A 27,633-nucleotide genomic window follows, 5' to 3' on the forward strand; every position below is an offset into this window, starting at 1 on the left:
CATTTTTATCTTAGTTTACTATCTTCCGGGGTCGAGAGGGTGCTGGGATCAAACTAGAGACCAGTGCATAGTAGGCAAAGGTCTCCTTAAATCGCATGTGAAGCCTGATGTGTGTATTTTCAAGGAGGTTGAGTTTCTTCACCATTAATCTAAAGAGATTGCCTAAGTGTGTAGGAATTATGAGTTGAGCCTTCCAACTGTTACTGTCATAAGCGGGGTTGAGGTTTCTGTGGTTCTTGAACGTGTTGTTGTCATCTCTAGTAACGTGAGGACAGTGATGTCACCTGGGATGCGGAGGCAGACTTTTCCAGGTCTTACTGTACCGGAACTGTTGGTCTCTGTCAGTTACTGTGGGGATGAACGTGGAGTAGGTCTACCCTGTGTCTAGAACCTGTGGCTAATGCAGAACAGGCCTCTTGGTCTGTCTGCCATTTATGTTATACTTAATAGTTCTTTCCTTTTTCGTTAGATTTCAAAGCCACTGATACTTTAGAACATTTCCTTTTCTTCCCAGTGGTTTGGGAATGCAGAAGCCTGACTGTCTCTAATACTGCAAAACCTTTTCCTGTCGTGCCTATAAGGAGAGACTGTGTTTTCTCCTCACTCCCCTAAAACATCCTGATTTGACCCTGGTAGTATCTTTTAAATAGGCATACATTTTTCTTAGTTTTCTAAGGGGATGGGTGGGGTCCCTCATTTTACTTGTGCAGGAAAGTATAATAGTTACTTGTGTAAAATCTTTTTTTATTTTTCCTTTTTGAAGATAGGGTCTAACTATGTAGACTAGGTGGCTTCTAATTCACAAGATTATCTCCCTGCCTCTGCCTCCCCAGTGCTGGAATTAATGAAGTGTACACTAGTTTACAAAGTCTTTTTGAATCAGCCTCTAAAATGAGGGGTCCACAAGTTGGGAAATACTAATTTTAGGTAGGATAACTGTTAACTCATACGTGTCTACCACTGTTGGCTTTCAGAACATAACTGGAAAGAAGAAATTACCATCTCTATGGCAGTCCGTTCCGGCTCAGTGGGGTAGCCGTAGTAGACTTACACTGTTAGGACTAAGTGCCCCCCCCCCCCCCCCCCCCCGAGTTGGCTTACGAAGGCAGGCTCATCCGTCTGTGGTGGGCTGGCTTCATGGCTTTGGCAGAATTAAGTGTGGGGTGGATTAGACTTTTCATCTCAAAGTGGACAGGAAGAGCCTCCAGGTGACCCAGTTCCCCAGTAGCCCTACTTCCTCCAACCAGGCCTTATCCTACCCTTCATCACCTTCCAGTGAGTGCCATAATCCACTGACGAGATCGTCTTCAGGCTCCATTTGCTCTGGAAAAGCCTGTCAGCTGGCAGTCACCTCCAACACCTGAGACCCTGGGAGTGGTGGTGGTGATGGAGGAGCACCTCATATTCAGACCACAGCTGTTTCATTTTAAATGCTTACTCTTCAGCAAAAATGATTTTTGAGTTTCATTCTCTACTGAAAATACGCAGCAGGCTAGGTTTTAAAACTTTATTTTGCAATTTAAATTCCCAGAGTCAGACTTTTGGTGTGTATTAAAATCCAGTCATTTCTATATTCTCAAGACTTCTCCCTGGCGCAGCTTCTCATCTGTGCATGAAAACTGAGGGTCACAAAAGGCTGTGAGTGGTTAAACATTCCCTCGGTTTATCCTACTGGGTCCCCCTGCTCCAAACGACTGAAATCCAGCCACACAGAAACATCACTGAAAATGATCTCTGGATAAAAGTCACTGTCTTTGAGCTTTGAGCTTTTGTATGTGAGGCAAGGTATGACTGGGCTCCCACAATACTGCTTGTCATTCTGGTCTGCAAGGTTAAGATTTGGGTTGAAAAACTCGGTCGGTCCTTCCTCCTAAAGAGGACGGTGATGTTCAGAGAATTCAGAGCTTCTCCTAATTATCCCGCCAGCCAAATGCTCGCTTCCCTGGCCGGCAGAGGACAGCAGCCGTGCTTAGTAGACAGTACACCAGTTGCCGGCAGAGGGCAGCAGCCACGTTTAGTAGACAGTACACCAGTTGCTGCCGTCACTAGGCATCAGCCCCCCAGTGATGAGCAAAATAAGATCGACGAACCACCAGATCCCCAGTCCTCCAAGGGTTAGCAGCTTCCCAACCGCTGTTCCAGTGTGTCCCAGACAGAAGCGGTCGACTCCGAAGCATCCCAGGAAGAAGGAGTAGAGAAGCGTGGTTATGAAGTAGTGTCCAGTGTACCTGGAGGACGGGAGGGAGATGTTACTGAATGTAACCTAATGGAGGTGCAGCAATGGCTGGCTGTGGCACAAAGGCCTCATATCATGGCTGGGTTCTTTCCTGATGCATTCAGTCAGGGGTGGCTACTGGGGGTGGTGATGGTGGTGGTGGTGGGGAGAGGTAAAGAGGCCAAACAAACAGCTAATTGCATTCATGGGTCCTAGAGAGGAGGCCTGAGAAGAACATTATGGTCAGAAGACAGGAGTATAGGGTAGGTCCAAGTCACAGCTTTGCTGAGGTATTTGCAGAAAAGCCAAGGCAGGACAGATAAGCAATTTAAGATTGGCTACTTGAATAATTTCAACAGCTTAAAGTGTGGGCCTCAGTGGCCTGACACTTGAGCCTGGCATGATTAAGGCAAAGGAGTAGCCTCCTGGGGTAGACTACCACCAGATGGGTCAGGACATTCATTTGCATATTAAGTACATGCTCCTGACTGGGTCCTTTAATAACACTAGAATTTTTTAGTTTTGGGATGGTCAGATCTTTCCCCAGCTAGAAACATACAGTAAAGTTAAATATAGTATAATATACTCTCACAGGTACCTCCCTATCTCTAGTTGGTTTAGACTTTCCTGTTGTACAAAACATTCTCAATTGGAGACTTCTACTCCACCTTTGGTCATTCAGTTTCTGGATAAAAGACATAGCTTTTATTATTTATAATAAGCCTTAAACAGCATTAGAGCTGGGCAGATATCTACCCTCTGTGCTATTATGTTTACTTCCCTGCCAATAACCCCACAATATGATTTGCCATGTTCTGTCTGAGCTGCTCATAGCTCCAACTGGCTAGCCCTCACAGCTATGATTTCAAGATTCTTATCCTATGGTGTCTTCTCTCTCCATCTTCTCTCTCCTCATGATTCTCCAACCCCTAGTCTGGGAATCCCAGTCCCTGTCTGTGTCTCTTCTGCCCAGCTATGGGCTGTTGGAATCTTTACTTAACCAAGTTTTAAATTAAGGAGCAAGGTCACATTTACATTTGGATTCTCTGGGAGCAACCAAGCCTTGGGGGCCACTATTTAGCATTACAATACATAACAAAGACCAAAGCCCAACACTTCCTAACCCTTTGGCATATTAATATGTCATGTCGTGGTGACCCCCCCCCACCATAAAATTACTTTCATTGCTACTTCATGACTGTGATTTTGCTTCTGTTATGAATTGTAATGATATTATCTGATATACAGGATATTTGATGTGTGACCCCCTTCCGTTCCGCAGAGATTGTGATCCATAGGTTGAGAACCACTGGTCTAGGGTCTCTAAAACATACTTGCTAAGATATGAAGGGACTTTTAAGAATCAAAAGGGGCCTTGAGAGACGGCTCAGTGGTTAAGAGCATGTTTGGTATAATCTTGCCGAGAGAGGGGCCAGGTTGATTACCAGCAATGACATCGGGTGACTCACAACTGCCTGGATAGGCACCCTGCATTGGCTCTGCAGTCAGCGTGCACAAACCTAACTCACAAACACACATGAATAAATGAATAATAAATACGTACGTACATACATACATGCATACATACATACATACACAACCTAACAGTTTTTTGCAGAGTTGGACTGGACGGATCACTGCATAAAAGACGGTAGTAGCAGAGGGAGGGACCTGCCCTCTTTATCTGCTGAAGCATTTTTATGTCTCTGTGAAAACACTTAGCTGAGCTGCACATCACCAAGGCCTCTCTCGTCCCACAGCAGTCTACGTTGATTCTGAATCTTTTGGTAGAATTCACACATTTATTTAGGATCAGGTGACTTCAGCTGACGAACCCTCCCATTTCTTTGCAAAACGTTGTTCCACAAATCCTAAGGCTGTTTTCAGAGGATGCTTGCCCGGTTGGGAGTTGAAGCTACATCATTTGGCCCAGGGGCAGACCGAAAGCGCTGAACCCACAGCTTTCCCTCCAGTTGCTGCAATCACACTACCTCAGTCAGTGGGCTGCACTTGGGAGGAAGCACAAGTAGTCTTTAATACTTCAAAGACAGAGTCACAGCAGCTGGTGCCTCTAGCCAAGTACCCATTACCTCTTTAAAAGTAACTCTTAGTTCGAGCTGGAGTGTAGCTCACTATCAGAGCCTTTGCTCAGCATGTGCCCTGGGTTCAAATCCCAGCATCACACCACATGCACAGTACAAGAACAAAGCAAGGCTTACTTTATACAAGGCTTATTTTTTCGTAGGAAGGTCCTGGGGCTGGCACACTCGATTCCCTCCAGGGCTCTGCACTGGACTGCAGTGTGTTCCACATCACTGTAGGCCTGACCCCCAAACTGTGAAGAAAGGAACAGAAACATACGTTCATGTTCACAAGTAGAAGCTGCTTCAGTTTATACTAATTCTATCAAGATTGGGTAAAGCTGTCAAAAGCAAGGAATTCAGAGGTGCATCAGGTGACTTAGTAGTCTATCCTAAGTGAATACAGCTTTAAGTAAACCTTTCTTTTTCTTGACTGGCTTCTTCAGTAGAAAGTAAAACAGAAACAAGCTGCAGAGACATATACAGTGGCTTGGTATCTTGTATTAACAGGCACATAACGTAGCAGTTTTGGAATGGAAATTATCAAGTCAGTGAGTATCAAAACCTTTGTTGCTTATTTACTATAAATGAATAAGATCAGAAAATAATTCAGACTACTATCATCTGCTCGATTTGAGCCACACATGGCCATAGGTTTGTGTAGTCTGCCCCAGGATAAGGTTAGCGCCAGCAAAAATATTTAGAACCAGACTCTTGCCCTTTTCCAACAGAGAAAGCAGAGCTACACGGTTTCCCTTCTGTCTTATGACTGCTTTCCTATGGTTTCCCTTGTGTTGCTCAGAGTGAGACTGGAGAACATGGGTGCCCACGTCTCATACCTTGAGCGCTACCAGTCTCTGAGGACAACTGGCTGAGGGAGAGTCTGAGTCTTGTGACAGGATATATTTAGCTTTTAAAATAGTCATAACTAAGTTCTCTCTAGGTAATGCGAGTACGACTTTTACCAATTACCAATGGAACAAAATTTCAGTGTATTTAAAATATCTCTTTACACATAGTTAAGAGCTGTTCTGGTAGCTGTGGTGTTATAAACTTTATTCCTTTGTGCCTGAGGTAGCAAAATAATGTTTTCTCACAACTCAACCCTGCATTATAACATAGTGCTGAGTCCACAGTGTGAAGGTCGTTCATGAATTAATTCCTTAAGTATGAGCTAGGCCCAGTGATGTAAATCAAGGCTCAAGCGGGGGAATCAGGACTTTAGGCTTGGGCTATGGTGAGGCCTTTTCAAACAGTCAAACAAACAAACAAACAAACAACCTCACCAAGCACAAAAAAACTCAAACCAAACCAAACCTCATTGGGTTTTGAGAGACCATGTTAAGTGCACTCACTTTAAGGATATATTAATGGCTTCTCTCCAGGCTGAGAGGCCACTGCTACCAAATGCTTTTCTGGAATGCTTTATTCTCAAAGAAAATTATAACTTACAGAGCCTAGCTAGCTACTACCTACAGACATGGTGCAACATTCTTGTCACCTGCATGAGGAGCTTGCTCCAAGTGTGTGTGTGTGTGTAACCAAGAATGCCCAATTTAGCACCAGCTTTACCAAGTGCACCAAGTGCATGCCCTTTTCTTTTTGGTGGTGTTGTTACTCTTTTAAGAAGAGGCTTGGTTTGAAATGGTTTGAGGCTGACATTTTGGCTTTAATTTGTTAGTTTCAACAGCCAAAGGAACCAATACATGTTGGTCTCTGCACTTGGGAGCCTTGGACCCAGATACTATTGGTTCCTGAGGAAAGCAAATGTGCTCTTCCGCCTTTAAAACCTTGGTCCTGTTCCCGGCAACAGTTTTAGGGATAAAGTTCTAAAAAAATGTCTCTTTGTAGTCCCATGTGATCTTCTGTAACAGCACCCAGCCTTGCTTCCCATGAAGCAAGCCTGTACAACACACAAAAACCTCACCTTGAGACAACCATAACCAAGTTCCTGGTATGCAGTTGCATTTCCAACGTGATCCACTGGGGCATCGCAATCTACAAACTCGTCGGGTCTGCAAATCAGTAAGACCATCATCATTGCCTTTTGCCGACTGCTATGTGGCCGCACGCAACCCTATTTTCCTTCCTTATACTTGTCCCTCCTTCTGTACTGGGAACTGTATACGCTCAGCCCTTTAATTTTTTTTTTTTAATTTGAGACAAATTACCCTGGCTGGGTGGCCTTGAACTAATCCTGTAACCAAGGCAGAGAAAGGGTGCAGGAAGTGGAAGGGTTCTACAGCCTACAGTACTCCTGCCCAGTACCTACCACTAACACACAGGGCTGTCTGCTGCAGAGCAATTGAGAGGCACTAATTCCGGAATCACCTCCCTTAGGTGGAAGCCGCCTTGCGTTCCCACAACCACCACCTATCCCTGGCCGGATCCCGGCTAGGTCCGCCCCCAAGTCCCGGCAGCTTACAGGTAAGAGCAAAGGATGACTGGAGAGTTGGGGTCACTGTATTCCCAGCTCGAGGCCGCGGGACCCTCGAGGTGAGCGGCGCCTGAGGGGGTGAGATCCAGTTCGGCCGTAGCATTAAACGAGTGGCTCCGAGAGACACAGTGCAGCAGCAGCAGGTTCCCCAAAAGCAAGGCCGCCTGGCCGCATAGCAATAGGTAACTCACAGGGCAACCGCCCAGCACCATCTTCCGGGCCGGTCCTAGAGACCTGGCCTAAAAACAGCCAGGCCGCCACGGCCGACCCAAGCCGGGCGCTGTCAGGCCTCTCTACGTCGGCACGCAAACCTCCCGCTACACAGCCAACCGGTGCGCAGCTCGACGCTCCGCCCGCCGCTGCGACCAATCAGAAGCGGCCAGAGGAAGGGTGTGGCTTAGTTTCGCCCCCGCCCCCAGGAGGTCCTTCACTCTGCGGCGCGAGAGGCTGAGGGGTTGAGGGTGGAGCTTCCCTCAGCCCCGCCCTCCAGCCCCTCCTACCTTCTCTCCTACCGGCTGGGCGGGCGGAGGGGCGGGGCGGACGAGCGCGAGCCGGAGCGGCGGTAACGGAGGAGGCCACTCTCTCACCGCGTATTTTCCCGACGTCAGCCTCTGGCCGCAGGATCGCGAGCAGGAGAAAGGGGCGGGGTGTGGGGGGGTGCTGCGTCAGTGCCGCGCGCGTGCTCGCCGTGGGCGCGCGCCCCGCCAGCCCTGGGGCCCCCGCGGGGTTGCAGGGATGACCGAAGGGGCGGAGGCGGCGGCCGCGCGTTGAGCCGAACCTGCCGAAGCCCTAGCCATGGGGCCGCGCGCGCTCTCGCCCCTCGCCTCTCTGCGACTAAGGTGGCTGCTGGCGTGTGGCTTGCTGGGCCCAGTCCTCGAGGCCGGGCGGCCAGGTGGGTGTCGGGGAGACGGTGCTGTGGGAGTGCCCGGTGGCGCGGGCTGGGAGACGGACCCCAGGCTCCGGCGCCCCTGTCAGCGCTGACCCGGAGCCCGGCGGCCGGCTGCACTGTGGCCGTGCGCTCGCCGCTCCCAGGCTGCAGCTAGTGCTTGCGGGTGGAGTGGCTGTCACCAGCCCTGGGTTGGGAGATTGAACTTTTGCTTCAGTGTATCAGGATTTGGGATTTGACGTAGTCTTAGACGACTCATCAGTAGGTTCACAGGGATCCCGATGGAGTAGAGGGCGGGTTTTCCTTGGGCGGTTTTTGTTGTAGTAAGGAGACTTAAAATAATAAAATGAACGAAATGCTACATTTCTAGAGACCGTTGTTCAATGGATCTAAATCCGGACAAAGAATCTCTGCTCTGTTTAACCCAGGGGATTATCGGAAAGAATTAAATTACTGTCGGTCAGTACATTTGAATTGTGAAACTTCCCGTAAATGTGTAAGATATTTATATTGCAGATGAGGAAACTGAATGGGAACACACCATCAACACTCTAGGTTTTTTTTTTTCCTGGAAATAAGTTATTTATTTCATCCTTTGTATTAAATTAGTGTTTGCATGGCTGAGTTATCTCTACTAGCGCCGGAGGGACAATAGAAGGCTTTGCAAAATTGTTGCCTTCAAAGGTAGTAGATCTTGAGTTCAGGATCGCTGACCTTCACGAAACTAATTACAGTTTCTTGTCGTTCTCCTTTCAAGTTAGCTTCCTCCTGTGTGGAAATCTTGGAATTCATAATACTGACAAATTTTTAATGGGATGCAGCCAGAACCGTTTCTGATGAAAATGACCTTTTTCTGTGCTGTTGTTGTTAACGTTATCGCTATGAGAGGACCTGAAATGTTAGTAATCTCTAACTTCTTGTGTTTGCCAGTAAAAAACAGATTATATCGTTAGCGCATGTGTATGTTTGTTTTTACACATGGGCCTAAAAATGAATGGAATATCCTTATGTTCTTCAACTGCTGCTGTGATGGGCCAGTTGCTTGCTCTCACAGCCATGAGTATTCACTTTCTAAATCTATCCAGCGTCCATCAGACTCCAGGGAAACACAGCCCTGATGCTTTTGGAGGATCGAAAGGGTGACCGTGTGGACTAAGATATAGGGGCAATGTTGAAGGTTTTCTGTTTGTCTGTTTCTCCTTTTTTGGTCCTTTTTTTTTTTTTTTTTTTGAGAATGTGAATTTCAACTTAGAGTGGAGTCCATTATAAACATAAGGAGTTTTATTTTACCCCCCTCCAAGAGTAAGTGGGTATGAAGGAGAATAACTTGTTAGGAAAGGGTGAAAGTGTTGATGTGGGGTTAGGTAGCTTGTGTAAAGATGATCCTGGAAGGGAAAGCCAGGTAGACTGGCACCACTCTAGGGAGTTACATTCATCCTGTAGGTTGGCTTGGGGCATGAAGATTTCTAAAAAGTGTGACCATCAGAGTTTTAGTTAAAACATAAGGGGAGTTGGGCTCTAGGAGAGTGGAGAGAGCCAGAGCCAGGTTTCGAAGTGTTAGCAATAGTGCCATGAGTCAACTCGAATTTCCTGAAGTGAATGATCTTCCAGAATCAGCTGAGTTTTTGGAATACAGGATGTTCAAAACATGAGCTGGAACACCCTCACATTAGCCGTGCTGGGAGCTAAGCTGGTTTGAGTAGGGTTTGAAACTGTCGTTTGTAATATTGCGTCCACGAGGAAGTACAGAATAAATTTTGAGTAGTGGATTCAAATGATTAAAAAAACAAACAGAAAGAAAAAAAAAAGAACCCTGGGGTCAACGAATATAAGGAAATCAGATACTTGAAACCTCTTGATTTTTTTTTTTCTGAGTAAGGTAATAAATACAATACATAGACTAAAAATGATTCGGAAACACTGATAGTCTAAAGAAGATGATTTTGAAAGCCCACTCACGGTGAATAATTGGAAAATGAAGTAGATGTAATCATAGGAACTTAGGTCTACACCAACTGCAACTTCAGATGGCTGTGGATTTTTAAAATTCACTTTAAAATCAGTATGTAAGATCATGGGTTTCCTTATGACAGTGTCATGTGTGTTCATCATGGTACTTTTTTCATGTCGTTCATTTTCTTCTCATGTTCTCCACCCCCATCCTCTTGCCTCTACTTTCATGTCACATATATGTGAGAGAAAATACGTTCCAGTTACCATGGTAGTCGCCAGTGCTGTCCTGAGGGCAGGTTGTGTTCTTGGTGGCTGAGCAGGGTTCCCCTGTGCATGTGTACTCCTTTTTCTTTATTTGTTTCTCTGTTGATGAACATCTAGGTTAACTTCATATTTTGGAAAGAACAGATTAAAATTGATGTATCTGTGTTGTAAGAGAAAGTGGTATCTTTTAGACTTAAAAGACATTTTGGTTTCCAAACTTCTAAGTAGAAAAATCAAAACATCCCTAGTTGATAAGAACAAAATTTCTGGTCTTTGAAAACTAGTTTTATATTTTACTTTACCAAATTTGGTTTCAAATCTGTTCTTCTTTTGTGTTTTCAAGAGAGGGTCTCGCTATGTAGCTCTGGTTGCCCTGAAATCTATTATGTAGACCAGGCTGGCCTGCTTCTGCCTCCCGAGTGCTGGGATTAAAGGTATGCCCCACCTTGTTGGCTTATGATGTTTATTTATATGTTATTAAACATTATGGTTTACTATAGAAGGTCCTAGATGATTTCATAAATGGTAACAAGAAGTATATAACAGGAGAGACCTAAACATGGGACGTAGTTAACCTCATGATACCTCTTTTTCCCTGTTAACCTAATACTGTGTGTGCCCTAGTGCCTTGGAGTGATTCTAGTCCCCGAGTCACTGGCTCTTGCTAGCCCTGCAACTGTCCTTACTCAGTTATCTTTGAAGGGTCTGAAGTGGACCCAACTAAGACTGGATCGCCCTGCCTTGTTTGTGTGCTCAGATCATTTTCATTGTGTGATGGGAGATGTGATCTGTTCTAGTTGAGCATCCTCATGGGGATATAGTATGGGGGACATTGTGCTCTTTTTAAGTTTTGAGAATTTCAAACAATGCATTTTGACTATCTCTACCCTCATGTCACCCTCTAACCCTGCCCAGATTCACCCGTCTCCTTGCCCTCTCGACTTCCTGTCTTGCCATACATCTTTTAAGAGTGAGGAAGGAGGGCAGGAATGGATGAGCCCAGGCTGTAATGACATTTATGAGGGTGCCAAGATGAAACTTGTTACTTTGCATGATAACCACCAAATTGATAGAATTAAAAAATAAGGGACCTAGCCTGAGGAAATCACATGACTTGTTCAGCACCACACTCCTCTCTGCCTCTTTTCTCGCTCTCTTTCCCCCCTTTTTTTGATACAAGGTTTCTTTTTATACCTTTGGCTGGCTTCCAGCTCACTAGAGCTCTCCCTGCCTCTGCCCTCTGAGAGCCAGTGGTCAATTTTAAACTGAGCGGTTACGTTTGAATTTGTTGCTTTTATCTTACTTAGTAGTAAGTTAAAAAAAAAATTAAAAGTTAAAAAAATCACTACAAAACAAGTTCTATTGTAGGACAAACTCCACTTCTAAATATGTTTTTCTTTTCCCTTTGGTACATTGTTCCTGTAATGAGGTTTATTTTCATAGTTTAACTCACATTAGCATGATTCTTCCCTTTTCCTTTTGGTAGAACCCCAGGCAGGCACCTGCATGGCACAGTCAGATATGTGACAAATACACTTAACTTGAAATCTCCAATCCTAGTTTGGAGAGGGGAATTTGCTGTTACTGATAAAAATGTTTGAGGGCCCTGCAGATTTGTGGAAAAATGTTAATTGCTGAAAAGGCAGGTTCACTTTAAGTCAGTCCCCTCTGTCTGTCTCTGTCTGTCTCTGTTTCTGTCTCTGTCTCTGTCTCTCTGTGTGTGTGTGTGAGTCTGTGGCTATTGACTGAGGATACATTTTATTACAGATTCTTCGTAAGGAGTAGCTCCTCTTTCTTAGCACTTTAAATTTCTTTTTGGAGGAACTTAATTCTTAAGAGCATTACATTTTCTAAATGGTTGGAATTTTTCCCAATGGGGTACTTTCAGGACAAAAATAGCATTTGTTTTCTTATTTGAAGACAGGATCTGTGCTATATAACTCAGGATGAACGTTCTCTTTAAAGACAGGTAAATAAAGATGCATACGTCTTAAGACACGTAACAATATACAACACAGTGGCAGAGACTGCAGCAACCCTGGGCTTTAAGGAGGTAGAGGCGGAAATACACTTGTCTGGGATTGGCCCTGTGACTAGGATGGGGATGCATAGTTGGGTATTGCAGTTAGGTTCTTAAAGAAGCTCCCAACAGTAGAGCTTGTCTGTTTTTTTTTTTTTTTTTTTTTTTTAATTACAGTCATTTCCGTTCCATACTTGAGGCAAAGGATTATCTCACTCACCCTGAATGTGGAGGTTTGTCTTCTGGGGAGAAAGTACGGGAAGGTGGCTATTTGTCTAGGTAATAAGCAGGAAGGAAAGAAGAAAGGCTCACAGCTCCTGGCACTCCCGTTTGTTTGTCTTGCAATTAGGTGGAATTCTTTAAAAGATATTTCTCACTGCCCCAGTCGCTTAGACTTCCTTGGAAATGCAGAAAAGACCTAAGGAGTCGGGGGAGTTAAGAACAGCCAACGCCCTTTCATTTACTAAGTCTCATAAGTTTCTGGTTCAGCTTTGCTTTGTCTTCAGTTTGTGTCCCCTCATGTCATTATTTTTAACAGAATACTTATCCTTTCAAATTCTAACATCGAAGTTTATATGCCCCACAGTTTATTAAGGTCTTTACTTTCATTGTGAACGTTCATTCCCTGTGTTTTAATTTTAACTAAAAAGCCAAACCATTTGAGACAGTCTCTGACTTGCCCTTGCTCCTTCTGGAACTTGCTATATAGACCAGGCTGGTCTTGAACTCACAGATACATCTCCTTCTGCCTCCTGAGTTCTGGGATTAAAAGCTTAAGCCACTACACCTGGTATTTCCAGTGTTTTTTGCCAACATAATATTTTTATGGATTATTTGGGACTTTCACATCATTTACCCCCATGACACTCCCTTCCCAGTCCTCCCAGGCCCACCTCCCCACCCTTGAAATCCTCCCCCCATAAAAAACCAAAACCAAAACAACGAAAAACTGAAGAGGGTTGTTTTTTAATTGGAGGCAATAGTGCATACTACACCCGAAGGCATCTGGAACACTCTGGTTGTCAGAACTAGCTGGGTTTGGGAGAGTAGAAGCCAGGGGTGCTACAGTTCACCCTACAGGATGCGCAGGATGTCCCACAACCAAGGATTTTCCAGCCCACAGTGCCAGTGTTAGGAAGGTTAAATGCATTTCCTTTACAGTAAAAGGAGAGAATTGTTCTGGTCCCCACAGGAAGCATGAAATAGAGAAAAATCCATGCAGGGTATGAACAGGAGATCAGAAAGAAACCAGAGATAAGATGGGAATTCTGAAAAAAAAAAAAAAAAAAAAAAAAAAAAGGAGCGAGGATCCCCGAGTGGTTAGTGTGTATTATTTTAAAATAACTTTCAGAATCTTTGTATGTGGCTTTTTGTGCGTGGGTTTGATGCAGAAGGTGGGTCCTCTGTCTTTGATAGGAGTCAGTGTCAGAGTAGTAACAAGTCCTACACAGAGGTTCTCTCTGGGTACTTTAATCTTTAAATCTTAAAAAAAACAAAACAAAACAAACAAACAAACAAACAAAACCCAGCTGATTGTGACATTTGTTTTACAAAACTATAAAACAAGAACAAAAATTTCTTTTAAAATAGAAACCAGTGAAAATCCTACTTTAAAAGAAAAACAAACAAATGAACAAACAAAACTACCCCCAAAACAAACAAACAAACAAACACAAACAAACAAACAAAAACAAAATAAAAATCAGGGTCTCACTCTGGAGCCCTGACTGTCCTAGAACTCTCTGTGTAGACCAGGCTGGCCTTGAACTCACAGAACTCTGCCTCCCAGTGCTGGGACTAAAGTGTGCAGCCCTATGCCTGGTCTACCATCTATTCTTATATCCAGCTTTTATTATCTCCTGAGCCATTCAGGTAAAAGGTTCCCCAGAAGACAGAACATTTGGTGGGCCAGGACTGAATATAGTCACATGGTCTGCTTTAGCCAGAGAGCTCTTGAAGTATCTGACTGCCCATTAGAAATTTTGTCCTATTGAAGAGTCCCATTTTCTCCCTCTGTGAGTTCACTTCAGAATTGTAATGAAAATGTTTTAACTTACTTGCCTGAGGCTTAGCTTCTCTCTCCTGTAACGGTGGCCTGTCAGCATATATGTTCTTGTCAGTAGTGAAGAACTTTGAAATATCGAGTCACATCAGAAAGTTGGAGAAAAATGTGCCCCCCCCTTTTATGATAGGGCATCTAACTCAGGCTACTACTTTGTGGCTGAAGCTGACCTTGAACTCATGCCCTTACTGTACATACCTACTTCCCAGGGTGCTGGGTTTATAGGTTTGTCCCACCACACCTGGTTCCGGCTAGTTTGCTTTATTTAAACAATTTTATTTGAAAATTCTGTACAATGTATTTTGATCACATTCTCTCCCCAGCTCCTCCCAGATCCACCCCCACCTTTCAGTTCCTCCAGCTGCTTGCCATATTTTTCTGGGATGTGGCTTACACGGAACTCATTGCCCAACAACAGTATTGTGTTTCTCTTGCCACAATCCCAGAGTGACACTCTAGCAGTGGGACTGGTTATGGCTGCTGCAGAAGCTTTTAAGGGAACTGTTTAAACCTGTGTCTTAGGGATTTGAAAAGACTGGGAGTCACTGAAAGGCTCATTTCAGGTGAAGCAACTGTCTCCATCCTCGGTTAAGTTAGGATCGAGGGGAGTTCTGCCCAGTAAATTGGGTTTCCAAAGGTTCTACTTTTTTATTTTCTATTTTCTGACATGATTCTCCATGGACAAAGTACCTGGACGGTAGTTGATCATGGTATGAGTGGTATGCATGGGAGATCGATGGAAAACCGTTAGTATATATTATATGTTATATTTTCCTGTCGGTGTCTTTGAAATCCTGGACTAGAGTTTGTTTTTTTTTTTTTTTTTAATACAGTGACAACTTGGAAAAGTTAGGTGCAGTACTTTATCCAAATATGTGAGAAAGCTGAGGGACGTGGGCCCTTAAGTGAATGGAATATGGACAGTGTCAGAGGACGGGGGTGTGTCAGAGGTGGTGAAGCTGCTCACTGGTAGAGCCTTGGCTTGGCATGCGCAACTCCCACGGTTGGTGTCTAGCATCTGGAAAACAAGTTAGGAAGGATGAACGGCGGTGGCGATGCTAGATAATCCGGGACAGCACTTGACCAGGGAACTGTGACTTTTACAAAAGAAACACTGCTTTTATTTTAGCTAAAAGGTTTACAGTGGAGGCAAGCAGCATACTGCACAAACAAACTCAGACTAGGAAATATACTTCTCACTGCTTCCTACCTCTACTCAACCCGGGACATGTATTAAACAGGTGAGTTTGTTGATTTATGCTGTTTATATGTTCAGGACATTCTAGAGTCCCGTTTGCAATATGTAAATATAGTATTTCATTTATCTGTGCATGGTCAGGGGAGATCAGAATATATGACTTTTGAAAGTCAGTTCTCTCCTAACACCATGTGGGTCCCAGGGCTCAACTCAGGCTGGGCAGCGAGCCTTTTACCAGCTGAACCAGCTTGCCAACTCAGGAACAGTATTTTGTAATTAGAGTTGTATGCAGCAGAAGTCTTAGGCTTCTTGTCATCCATGCCCTGTAGGTGATCAAGTAATTACATTATTATAGAAGTTTCTAAGCATACACAAAAGAGAAAAAAGTAATAAACCCCTGTATATGCACTATCCAGGTTTAATCTTGTTTTATGTGCATATCTTTCCTCAGTCACTGTATAATTTTAATATTTCTAGACATATTTTATCAGTGAATAGTCAGCATGAATCACTAAAACATTACAAATAATAATAATAATAATAATTGTTGTTGTTGTTGTTGTTGTTGTTGAAGCTCATCAGATACTTACTCAGTGTCTGAATTTTCCAAATTATCTCCAAGTTTTCTCAGGGATCCAAACAGGCCCATGTATTGCATTGGGTGCTGAGGCTTTTATAGCTTATGAAATCCCCAACTTCCTTTTTTTGTGCCTTAATAGAAGATGCATCTGTGCTCCTCCCTCTGCCCTGAGCTCTGAAGGTCCTTCAATGGTGACCAATGACCATCTACTTCATTGGACTTCACTGAAAGTACTTTTTACTGTGGGTGTGGGTTCTGTGGTGAGCTCCTGTAATCTCAACACCGAAGGCAGGAGGACATGAGTTCAAGGTCATCTTGATTAACTAGTGAGATCCTGTCTCAAAAGCAACAGACATTAAAGACAGCAACAGAAAAGAATTGTTATGCCCTTAAGTAATGATACCGGAAGAGAAGGCTGTTTTGTGTTGGGCTCCTTGAGAGACTATTTCCACCTCTCACATTACTTATTGTTCAGTTTGTGGTGGTGTTTTTATTGCTTTCTGTTTTTGTTTTTTTAAGATAGAGTCTTCTTATATGTTACTGTGTATCCCTGATTGGCCTTGAACTCAGAGCAATCCACCTGTCTCAACCTGCCAAGCGCTGAGATTAACTTGTATTGCCTGGTCTGGCCCTCAGTTTTACTGATGACTAGAATCTCAGGATGCATGACTGGAGTTACTGTTAATAGTTTTTGTATAAAATGTCCTTCTGATGAACTCGTGTAGTCACTTCAGAAGAGACAGTTGGTGCTTGTTAGTGTATACGAGAGCTGATACATTAGATAGTAAAAGTATCTTACCCTTCTTACCAACTCCATCCAGTGTTTAGACATGCTGCTCTTAGGGTGTCATTCAAGATGCATAGGAGGGAGGGAGAGAGGGCACCTGAGCTCTAGCATAACACCCCTCCCCCCACTAAATCTCATGTTCTTTTGTTTGTGCCAAAGGAGTTTAAAACAAATAAGCCTTTTGAGAAGAAGGGCTAGAGTATACAGATATGAAAGAGGCTTATATATTAACATTATTTGAGGGGCTGGAGAGATGGCTCATTGTATAAGAGCACTGGCTGCTCTTCCAGAGGATCCAGATTTGGCTCCCAACATCCACATGGCGGTTCACAAGTGTCTGTAGCTCCACTTTCAGTGGACCTGACAGCCTCCTCTGACCTCTGGGACCTCTATGGGTAACATGCATGCACATGGTAGTAAACAGACATACATGCAGGCAAAATACTCATAAAATAGAACAATAATGACAAATATGAAAATAAAGAAATCACATGCGTATTAGGTTTCTCAGTGATTTAAACACTTAGGTTTGTTTTTAAGATGGAGGTCTCATTATGTAGCTCTAACCGTCCTAGAAGTCACTATGTAGACCAGGCTGTCCTGGAACTCACAGAGATTCTCCTGCCTCTGACTCCCAAGTGCTGGGATCATTAAAGAGTCCCTAACATGTCCTTTGCACCCATGCGAACACTCAGTTTTTGTTTCCGGTGTTTAGGTCCATGGAGGTTCACTTTGTTTTATTTGTTGTTCTTTTCGCTGCAGACTCTGAACAGACCGTCCATCTTTCTTCTTATGAAATTGTAACTCCTTGGAGATTAAGTAGAGAAAGAAGGGAAGCTCTGAGGCCCAGTTCAAAACAGGTAAGTTATCTCTTGAGAACTCTGAGTGTGATAAAGCACATTCTAGTTGCTTTTCTTAATGAAAGGTGACATTTGCACAGGGGTTGGTGGGGGGAGCCAGTAGTTATTACATGCATTACCTTATGGCCTTGGTACCAGCAGACATTATTCTAAGAAATGACAGAGTGAGCCTCAGTGTCTATGCTCTTAAGGTCAAAACCCTCAAACTTTACAGAGTGAAGGGAGTGGAATTCTGTAGTGGAGTCGGAACTCTGGCTGCTGACCTGCCAATGGGAGTGGCTTCTGTCTGACACTGAGAATAATCTTTACTTAGTTCACGATAGAATATTTGAATATAGTGCGCTAATGCTTGGGAATATTTACTCAAAATTGAGTTTTAATATCAAATGCCTTATATGCTTATTTATAAACATTACAGAATAAATTGTTTGACTATGAGGAAGTTGGGTGTTGTTTCCTTATTGGAGGAAGTTTATTCTGTTTTAACCTGTTTATTGTTACTGTGTACATGTAGGCCCTTTGCATCTCCCAGTAATGCTGTTCTTGGGACTAACCCCTTGTACACGACCACTTCTGAACTCCAAGGGCACCTGCCACACATGGCACACATACAGACATGCTGGCAAAGCACTCATATATGTATAATAATGTAGGAGGCACAGACATCCTTGTGTCATCGATGTGTAGCAGGGAAACCAGGAATATTAGACACGCAAGGAGATACCTGTTTTCTGCCTAGGAGGCTGGGCGTGCAGGTGGTCATTGGCCTGGTGACCTTTGCTCTGTGTATGACTGACACCATACCAGGTCCTCCCATAGGCCCTTAAGCTAGCACAGGTAGCCTATCTATAGAACCCATCTTCATGAAAGATGTCACATGTACTTTACAAAGAATTTTGAGATAGTCATGTCTTAACCTTTATTGTGTGTATGTGTGATTGAGTTAATTATCACCAGGAAACCTTTTCCCAAACTGTGCTGTCTTTAAATATGCCTGAAATACATTAGTCGGTGTCAAACTGCAAGTTTGAGCCAATACTGGCTCCTCAGCCATGTTGGACCAGACTCCCTCCTTGTCTTGTCAAGATTGACATTCTGTTGGCTGTGGTGTTTGCAGAGACTAACACAAGATAAAATAAACAAATCTAAAACAAATGAAAATAGAGTAGATACGTGTGTGGGCAGGTGTCCATGATCAGGGTTAAAGGACAGAGATGAACAGAACATTTATTCCTTAAGAGTACAGTCTGTAGACAGTTGTAGCCAGTGCCAAGCTGTTTTAGTTTAGGATGAACTTTCCTGCCTCTCATGATCTGTTCAAGAGGAAGTTAAGAGGTTGTGTTTTATTTTTGCTTTTTCCTTCTCTGTGCATTTAGATCTCTTATGTCATCCAGGCCCAAGGAAAACAGCATATTATTCACTTGGAAAGAAACACGTAAGAAAGTTCATTTACTTTGCCCTTTTAATTATGTTTTCCCGTCAACAGTATATTGATTTCTTCTCTAGGTAGATGTGGCCTAGTGGAGTCTGAGCTCCGGAATCAGCAGATTCAGTTTTTGCTGAGGCTGCTGCACAGTGCTAGTCCTGCAGCTAAGTCCAGGAGGATTATGCTAGGGCTGGCAGGCTGGGACTTCCATAGAAACGTGCAGGGCAAATACCTATAGCTTAATTCTTTCTAAATACACCTTTAGGGAAAGTGAAGTGTGGATGAGTGAGTGTGAGTGTGTGTGTGTGAAGGGTGTGTGTGTATGAGAGTGTGTGTGTGTGTGTGTGTGTGTGTGTAAAGGGTATGTGTGTGTGTGAGTTTGTGTGTGCACGGAGGGTATGTGTGTGAGTATATAAAGGGGTAGGGTGCGTGTGAGTGTGTAAAGGGGTAGGATGTGTGTGAGTGTGTAAAGGAGTAGGGTGTGTGTGTGTGTGTGTGTGTGTGTGTGTGTGTGTTATAGCCGTCAGTGCCCCAAAGGGGTCAGCTCATGGAAAGACCCAGTTCTCTAAGCTCCTCTGAATATTATTCCCAGAAGACATTGCAAAGACACAGCACACAGGGATAAAGAAAACTCTGGAGTCAGAGGCTCAAGTATTTCAGGGTCTTTTCTTGGTCACAAGGGATTTGCTACCACGAGGCTTCCTGTGTTCAAGGGAGCAGAGACAGTTTCACCAACGGTTTCACCACAGTGGCCATGCAGCTAAAGTCAGTCAGGGTGAGCCGGGAGACTGGGGGGAAGCCATCAGTCTGTTCATCTCCGAACAGGACTGATTGGTTAGTCTTGGTCATCCTCTGGCTGTTTTGAGCTTTCACAAGCTCAAAAACCCTGAACCCCTTGGCTTTCCACAAGGTCTGGAGATTACCTCTGAGCTACTGTGAGCAGTGTGAAAGACCCTTGCTGTGCCCTGGTTACACAACTGTTCCCTTGGCACGAGCGGGGAAGCATTTCTTTACCAGTTGACAGCAGACATTTGCCTTCATAAGGAGGTTCACACAGTGAATGTTTCTAGTTTACAGAGGGCTTGGTAGGGAAGAATAGAAAATACTTTTCTTATATAAACATGACAGTGTCAAGCAGCCCGAGTTGTTATTTTCTCATGAGTTACAGCAGAAAAAGTTAAGAATACTGTTGTTACCAGTGGGCGTTTTGTGCCAAGAGAGCAAGTCGTATCTTTACATCAGTCAACTGGTGTTTCAAGCTTGAGTCTGCTGACTAGCTTTTAGTTATATAGTAGCTCTTTCTTTAAAAAAATGGATCACATAAAAATCTTATAAAAACTTATTTCTGTCCCTCTCTTCTGGGAATAACATGACCTGTGCCCTAGGCTGTTGGTACGGAGTACATTTAAATGGTTTGTTTTATTCCTCCTCCAGAGACCTTTTACCTAACGACTTTGTAGTTTATACCTACGACGAGGAGGGCTCCCTACTCTCTGACCATCCCAACGTACAGGTACTTTCTTTTCTTCTTGATACTTTGAGACTTTAAAGCCAACATATATAAGGTATGCTCTTGTCAGATGCCCAGGCTATCCTGTTGTCAGCCCCACAGGGAACCTTCCATGCCCTTCCAAGATGGCTCTAGAGGGACTGATCTTTACTGGGTCACTCTCCTGCGTTTAGCAGTAAGGATTTGTGTTTAAACACAGGGGTCATGGGGTAGGGTGGTGGTAGAGTGAGGTAGTGGGGTGGTGGTGATATTTTGAAGGCCGAAGGTTTTACTAATATTTTGGTAAAATGTTAGTATTTAAAAGCACTTCCCTTTGCTATTCATGTCCAGCAAAATCACATTTAGTTGTTGTTCTGTAGTCTGATGTTCTGATGTTTTTGCTGACATTCCTAAGAGGTGTGGTCCTCTCTGTATCAGGCAACACAACACTCAGAAACAGAGCTGGACTGGAATCTCTGAATATTGGCAGCTGAGCTTGGCCTTGTAGTGCTTTTTCTTCTTGGAGCATAAACATTTCTAGCTTTGCTGGGAAGGAGTGTCACATAGTCCCCTTGGCACTTGCACATTGCACATTTTTTTTTTTTGCAATAGCTTTTATGAGAAGTCTTTATTCCCATCAACTGTATTAGTTCACTTGAACTTTGTACTGCCTTGCTAGATGGAATTATGTGTGTCAGTGAAATTATTCACATGAACAGGATGCAAATTCTTTAGTTTGCACTATACAAAACCATAAGGAAATGCTGACTTCACCCGATCTATTTCTAGTCCACTCTCTGATTCCTTTATCTTACTATGTGAGCATTGTTTAATAGGCAGCTCGTAGAAGAGATTAAATTTACATTATAGTATATACCAGATAAAAGATAATCTATGGGGTTGGGGATTTAGCTCAGTGGTAGAGCGCTTGCCTAGCAAGCGCAAGGCCCTGGGTTCGGTCCCCAGCTCCGAAAAAAAGAAAAAAAAAAGATAATCTATTTTTTTCAACCATCCAGAGATTTCTCTGGTAAGAAGTCACAGTCCACAGATGATGCCACTCGAGCCATTATTGTTCCTTCTTGGAGTCTTCTCTCTATACAGATACTGTTTAAGCTGAGTTCTGGCTTTGATTTATTGCCAGGTGGAGTTGTATCAACCTGTTTGCACTTCGGTATCTCTCTTCACTCTAACATGGAAACAGTATTATGACTTCTCAGAGTTACTAGGAAACTTGAATAAATTAATACTTGAGGAGTGTTTGCAAGAGATAGTCTGGCAGTTTATGAATAAATGTAACTGTTATTCATTACTGAGATACTGTCTACTTAAAATTGCAAAAATAGATCTCAACTGTATAGAAACTTCAATAATTTGAGCTTTATAGAATGGCAGTATTTTGGTAGATGTTTGGAAAATATCAGGTATGAATATGAGGTATTTCAGCTATTTCTTGGTTATTTAATATTGTTCAGGAAAGTGAAAATGTGTCTGTAGATTTGGAATGCAAAGTAAAACTGTTGTTCCCATTTCTTCCCATGTAGCTAAATCGTCTTTGTCATGACGACATACCATCATTTACAGTGTGCTATTAGTTGACATATACATTCATAAGCTTTAAGTGGTTTCCTTTAGGATTCTACTTCTTAAGATTGAAGACATTCATAAAGCTGTTCTCTGATTCTCACAAGGCCACTTTTAATAATAAGAACGAGCACATGAGTTGCTGTGTGAAATACGCCCCCAAGTCGTGATGTCTGAGGATTTGGGTTGTCTTGGGGCTCACAGCTCGCTCCTATGCACGGATGCTCTAACTCCTCTCTGAACAGATCGCCCAGGGCTCCCTGGCCCTAGCTAGTGGCATGGTCTGTGGTCGCTCTGGTTTGCTGTGCTCCTGCGTTTCCAGTTATGTGCTTCAACATGGCGCACACTGGGCATTTCCTTACGGTAGCCTCACAGTCTGACTACCACTCTTGTAAACTTACAAACATGACTTGTGTTTTGGAGAACTAACGCTCATGTTCTTTGAAAGTTTGCTGGAATGATCTGACAGAGATTTAACAAATACAGATTTATTAACACACAAAAGGGGAAGGACTACAGAAAATCAGTGTGGTCACAACTAGTTTAACATGCTCTTGAAACCACATTGGGGAGCATCGTGGGAGCATCGTGGGAGCATCGTGGGAGCAGTAAATAATGTCTGGGAGAACCGTTCAGGCTTGGAGAACATGCAGTGACCTGGGACAAAGTCCGCTTGGCCTTAGAACCAATGGTAGTTTGGTAATGTTCCTCTGTGGATGAGGGCAATGGTGTGTAACAACAAAGTCTGCCTAAGCACACGTGTTGACAGACTGCAGGTTTTCATCCCATACATCTTCTCTGGGTAATGAAGTCTTAGTAAAACTGAAGGTATTGGGTCTTTCTTGGCAGATCTGGTCCTGTAGATAAGGTAACTACAGCAGAGTTAAATTAGGTGCTGTGGAAATACCTCACAAAGGCAAGTTATTAAGCAAATGTCATCAGGCTGGTAGACTGCAAGTTCACCTGTCATGCCTGGCCAGCTTTACTGTTTCTCAGTGTGTCCCATCAGGGACACTGCACCCAGAATCCTGCTGAGCAATTGTCAACAGCTCAATAACTGGTTAAGGATTTGGCTCCTGGGTTTCTCCTCTGGAAAGTTACTGCTGAAAAAGGTACTATTTTTACCTTTAGATTTAGAGCCGTGGAAATCCCTCCACTGTCAGATTTTTGTATTGAGTTCCAGGATTTAGCGTTTGCTTCAGATCTGTTGTTACTGTGAGGGTCCTCATGTGATCATGCTTGCTTTATGTTTATCGGTATAGATTCAGGGGTTCTTTCTTTCTATGCATGTAAGAACATTTGTAGACCTTCTGCTTTTGTCAGATTTCCTACTCAGTATTAAGACATTGGTTTTCAATTTTCCTAATGCTGCAATCCTTTAATCCAGAACCTCATGTTATGGTAATCCCCCCTCCTCCCACCATGAAGTTATTTCATTGCTACTGCATAATTGTAAGTTTGCTACTGGTATGAATGTTAATGTAAATATCCAATATGCAGGATATTTGATATAGGATCCCTGTAAAGGGTTGTTTGATCTCCAAAGTGGTTGTGGCCTACAGGCTGAGAATGGCTGATTTAAGAGATCTTTATATGTAAAGGAAGTAACTCTTTGTCTCTTTGTTATGTAAGTCAGAGATGTTTCCTTCATATCCCCTCCCTCCCCCTCTTCCTTCCTCCCTCCCTCCCCTTCTCCCCCTCCCTCCCTTCTTCCCTTTCTCCTTCCTCCTCCTCCTCTTCCTCCTCCTCCTCCTCCTCCTCCTCCTCTTCCTCCTCCTCCTCCTCCTCCTCCTCCTCCTCCTCCTCCTCCTCCTCTTCCTCCTCCTCCTCTGCCACGGACCACTCAGACGGAGGACACCGTGGGAGAAGCAGGGCTCTGGTACTCAGGAAGGCACAGGTTCGGTGCAATGACAGACAGACACACTCAGGGTGGTTTAAATCTGCTGCGATTTTACTGAAATCTGCTTTGTGGTTACATACAATGCTTGAATAGGAACTAATTTTTTGGCCCTTTGCCAGGGTACACTCAAACAATAACCAAGAAAAAGTTTAATAGTTTACATGAAGTTCAGAACAGAAAGCAAGACAGGAAATAAATTTTCCTGAGAATCAGAGTGGTACCAGACGGTGGTCATAAACCTCATTTACCTCAATCTCTAAATATCTCTCGGATAACAACAGGGCAGACAGCTGTAAGGAATCTTTAGTCTTTTACTCTCTCTTAGCCAAAATTCATGTAATTGTCTTTTTAAAGATAGGAAAGTTCCTCTTGATAATAGGCAAGCACGGGGACGTGATCTGGCCAAGTGTTCTATAAAATTTAAAGAATAATATAGTACTCTCTTTCCATCAATATTAACCCCTCTATTACCTTCATCATATGTCCCTGGGTAGGGCAATGGCTCGGCAGTGGTCCTGTATCTACTCAGACTGTTTTTACCTAAAGGAGGGGCCCACCACCTTCCTCTAATAGCTAGCGCCTTAATTCTTTCACTATCTAGGAGGTCTGGGTTTTCCACAGTTAATTCTTCCTGCTGTAAGTTATTGATCACATCTCTTAGAGTTTTCATTCTGATTCTACTTAATCTTTGCTAGTGCTTTCAAAAGAGGCATGGTCCATAAAGACCAAATCAGGTCTCGATGTTCCTATTAGTAGAAAAAGAAACAAAAGAGCAAATATGTAACTCCCAATCACCCCTACTCAAATCAGCTAGGCAGAAAGTCTAGGAGGAAGTGGCCAAGTGTCTCCAGGAGACCAAGTTCTGAGGAACACATATCTCTGCTTCATGTCAGACAGGCTCCACTGGAGCTGACGCAGCACTCCCCCTCCCCCTCCTCCTCCTTCTGTCTCTCTCTCTCTCTCTCTCTCTCTGGACCATATGTTTATGTGTATCTTTTCATGTAGAAGCTTGCATTTTTTAATATAGTAAATGCATTTAAAGTATTTAGTTTTTTTCTTTAATCGCACCTAGATTTTTTTTTTTACTGTTGTTACTTTGGGAACAGAGTCTAACTATGTGGCCTGGAACTCCCGCCTCCGTCTCTTGCGGGATTGATCACAGTGGTGTACCGCCATACATGGTCCATCTAGGTTTTGAGTGTCAGGCAGGGAGGTTTTCTCTGCATCCATCCGCCTAGGTTAAAGAGACTCTTATTCACATTGTCTTGAACATTTCTTATGCTTTCAGTTTTCACATTCTGACTTCTGATGCATCTGGAATTTGTTCTTATATGATACAAATGTTACTCTTTTCCACATGGCTGTTTAGTGGATAGCAGGATTTATTTTGAAAAGTGTGTCTTTGCCCAGTGTGCTCGAATGCACTGGTAGGTGAAGCCGTATATGTACCTGGGTCTGTTGAGAGACTTGCTTGTTGGCCCGGGTGTCAGTGCCCTCCTGTTTAATCACCGGGCCTGATGTACTTCTTCATGTCTGGTAGGGTAGGAATTCCTATGCCGTGACTTTTCTAACATGGGGTTTTGAGTCTCTTACAGGTGATAAAATGTCATGGTGCTCAAGAGTATTTCTGTTGAGTGATACTGACTTTTGAATCTTTAGCTAGTTATTTTCTTGCCCCAAATTAAGGGTAAAGGCACTTAAACTTTATAAGATAGCATATAACATAATATGTTAATATACCTAAGGTGCCCTTGGGAGAAGAGAGAAACTTACTCCATGCTGACAGCCCTCCCCTGGTTTGCTCCCCATGGAGCCTTCTCAGTCCTCAACAAGGTCTTTACTCAGTTGTCTGTCAACTTTCCCTGGGCCAACTGTGACTTAAAATGTCAAATATGCTGTTTCTGGGCCAAAAGGTCACAGGAGGGCTGTTCCTCACTGGTGTCCTCTGTGTACTTGTTCAGGTGACAGCAGATCGTCTCCAGATAGTCCGAAGCATGCCTTCGGTGGTGCTTTGTAGGTTATCAGATTCAGGGGTGCAGTGTCTTGATGGTTTAGAGCAGTGCAGCAGTATTTGAAGAGCGTGTGTACTTTTCATTAGAGTCATTGCCATTACCGAGGCTATGTGGAGGGAGTGCCCAATTCCACCGTTGCTGTGAGTGCCTGCTTTGGACTCAGGTAAGGACTCTCCTGTTTTCCCTTCCTTACTCCTGCCCTTCCATCTCCTCTCTGTCCCAAGCTGAGTCATTTGGTGTTTAACAAAGTTGGATTTTACTTTGATGTTACTAAAGACCTTTCCAGCCACGCTTCAGATATTCTTGGGATATTTGTTTAGGAAAACCTAGTAATTGACCAATTATAAGATCCAATGGTAGATGATCTTTTTTTTTTTTTATTTGAGACTATGAAAATTTGCTGTTTGAAACAAAATATATTTTAAATTTCCATAGCACTTTGTAAATTTTTCTCCTATATTATTTCATGCAGTTCTCACGGTGACATAAAAAAGTCTTACTGTTATCATATTCAGATAAGAAAACGAGGTTTAGAGAAGTCCTGTCCCATGCCAGTTGAAGTCACAGTAGTGTTGTCATAGAACTGTGCTGGTTGGTTGGTTGCTTGCTAGGTCTATTGAACTAATAGATACAACTTTTCATCTCAAATCAGCTCTGCCTGACGGCTCCCACTGTCTTCACTTAAGAAGCAACTCCTAAATGGCGATTGTGTGGCAGGCAGTAGTCTTTTATGCATCTTAAATAATTTAATGAGAACAATTCAGTGTAGATTGTGCACTAAGGCAAGGGATAAGTGATGTGCTAAGAGTCTCTGGGGTAGTAGACAGTGTCCTCCGGGCGTGGATTCCAGTGCCAGGTGCCAGCCTTCTGTCTCAGCTGCTCTGCAGCTTCCTGTCAGAGCTAAGTAAGCGGAGGGTCAAAAGTTACCATTTGTGTTTGCTGGACTCACTACTGAGCTAGAGCCTCTTTCTATGTTAGAAACTAGGACCCAAGTTCAGTTTCTGATTCTTGTCCTGTATTTCTTTTTCCTTAACAATGGTTTGTGTCACCCAACGTTTAGAGGATTGCTGCATTTGGAGAATGCCAGTTTTGGAATCGAACCTCTGCACAACAGCTCACACTTTGAGCACGTGTTTTACCCAATGGATGATGTCCACCAGGAGCCTCTGAGATGTGGCGTCTCTAACAGGGACACAGAGCAGGAAGCCACCCAGGGGGAAGAGGAAGAGCACCCGAGCGTGACTCAGCTGCTGCGAGTAAGGAGGGGCAGTAGCACTCTTCTGGGCTCAGGCTGTTTTTAAGAATTCATTCATTTCACCCTAAAACGTTGTTGTCACTTCCCAGCTCCATCCATTGTGATCGGAACCAGGGTGTGAAATGATGAGCAATGGGATAGTTCTGGCGACCAAGAAGAGGGCAGTCTGAATTAAAAAAAAAAAAAGATTTATTTATTTCTTTTATGTATGTGAGTACACTGTTGTTCTCATCAGATACACCAGAAGAGGACATCATTACAGATGGTTGTGAGCCACCATGTGGTTGCTGGGAATTGAACTCAGGACCTCTGGAAGAGCAGTCATAACTGCTAGGCCACCTCTCCAGCCCGGGCAGTCTGAATTTTAACTTAACTCTTAGGCATTGATCCTGTTAGGTGTTTCTTTGGCTCAGAGCAGGGAGGTTTACTCAGATACCTCAGGCTCTAGGCTGGGGACAGAAAGAGGGAGGGAGAGAAAGATAAAGATAGAGGCAGGGGAGGGAGGGAAGGAAGGAGAAAAGGAGGAAGGGCCAGACACACAACACACACATACACACACACACACATGACAGGGAGGGAGGAGGGAGCAAAGGAGGAAGGAGAGAGGGAGAGAGAGGTAGCTATTTG

General features: G+C 43.6%; 2 protein-coding genes across 5 annotated transcripts in view; one reads left to right on the forward strand and one right to left on the reverse strand.

The window, feature by feature from the left end:
- Nucleotides 1-1,493: 1,493 nt before the first annotated feature.
- Tm2d2 (TM2 domain containing 2) lies at nt 1,494-7,016 on the reverse strand. The gene is made up of 4 exons (NM_001017444.1): nt 6,722-7,016; nt 6,224-6,311; nt 4,435-4,550; nt 1,494-2,228 (listed from the first exon to the last, which is right to left on the reverse strand). The coding sequence occupies exons 1-4, from the start codon at nt 6,943-6,945 to the stop codon at nt 2,015-2,017; spliced, it is 642 nt and encodes a 213-aa protein (NP_001017444.1). The 5' UTR covers nt 6,946-7,016; the 3' UTR covers nt 1,494-2,014.
- Nucleotides 7,017-7,348: 332 nt separating this feature from the next.
- The window catches only part of Adam9 (ADAM metallopeptidase domain 9), a 79,099-nt gene continuing 58,814 nt past the window's right edge, over nt 7,349-27,633 (forward strand). The window contains exons 1-7 of one of the 4 annotated variants that reach the window (XM_063275249.1): nt 7,362-7,625; nt 15,048-15,159; nt 17,246-17,343; nt 18,720-18,778; nt 20,204-20,282; nt 25,838-25,914; nt 26,812-27,007. In XM_063275249.1, coding sequence (XP_063131319.1) covers nt 26,894-27,007 — 114 coding nt within the window. In that variant the 5' untranslated portion in view covers nt 7,362-7,625; nt 15,048-15,159; nt 17,246-17,343; ... (2 more) ...; nt 25,838-25,914; nt 26,812-26,893. Of the gene's footprint in view, nt 7,626-15,047; nt 15,160-17,245; nt 17,344-18,719; nt 18,779-20,203; nt 20,283-25,837; nt 25,915-26,811; nt 27,008-27,633 lie in introns of all 4 variants that reach the window. The other 3 variants (XM_063275248.1, XM_039094403.2, NM_001014772.2) reach the window with 3 other exon arrangements.

The sequence above is a fragment of the Rattus norvegicus genome, chromosome 16 (assembly GCF_036323735.1).
Source record: "Rattus norvegicus strain BN/NHsdMcwi chromosome 16, GRCr8, whole genome shotgun sequence".
Taxonomy (NCBI): Eukaryota; Metazoa; Chordata; class Mammalia; order Rodentia; family Muridae; genus Rattus; species Rattus norvegicus.

Excerpts from the sequence above, each read along its gene's own strand:
- Tm2d2 (NM_001017444.1), bottom strand. The coding sequence starts at position 6,945 with ATGGTGCTGGGCGGTTGCCCTGTGAGTTACCTATTGCTATGCGGCCAG. Across the intron at positions 6,312-6,721 it reads GTCATCCTTTGCTCTTACCT|ACCCGACGAGTTTGTAGATT; the intron begins GTAAGCTGCCGG and ends ACTGATTTGCAG. Across the intron at positions 4,551-6,223 it reads TTGGTTATGGTTGTCTCAAG|TTTGGGGGTCAGGCCTACAG; the intron begins GTGAGGTTTTTG and ends CTTTCTTCACAG.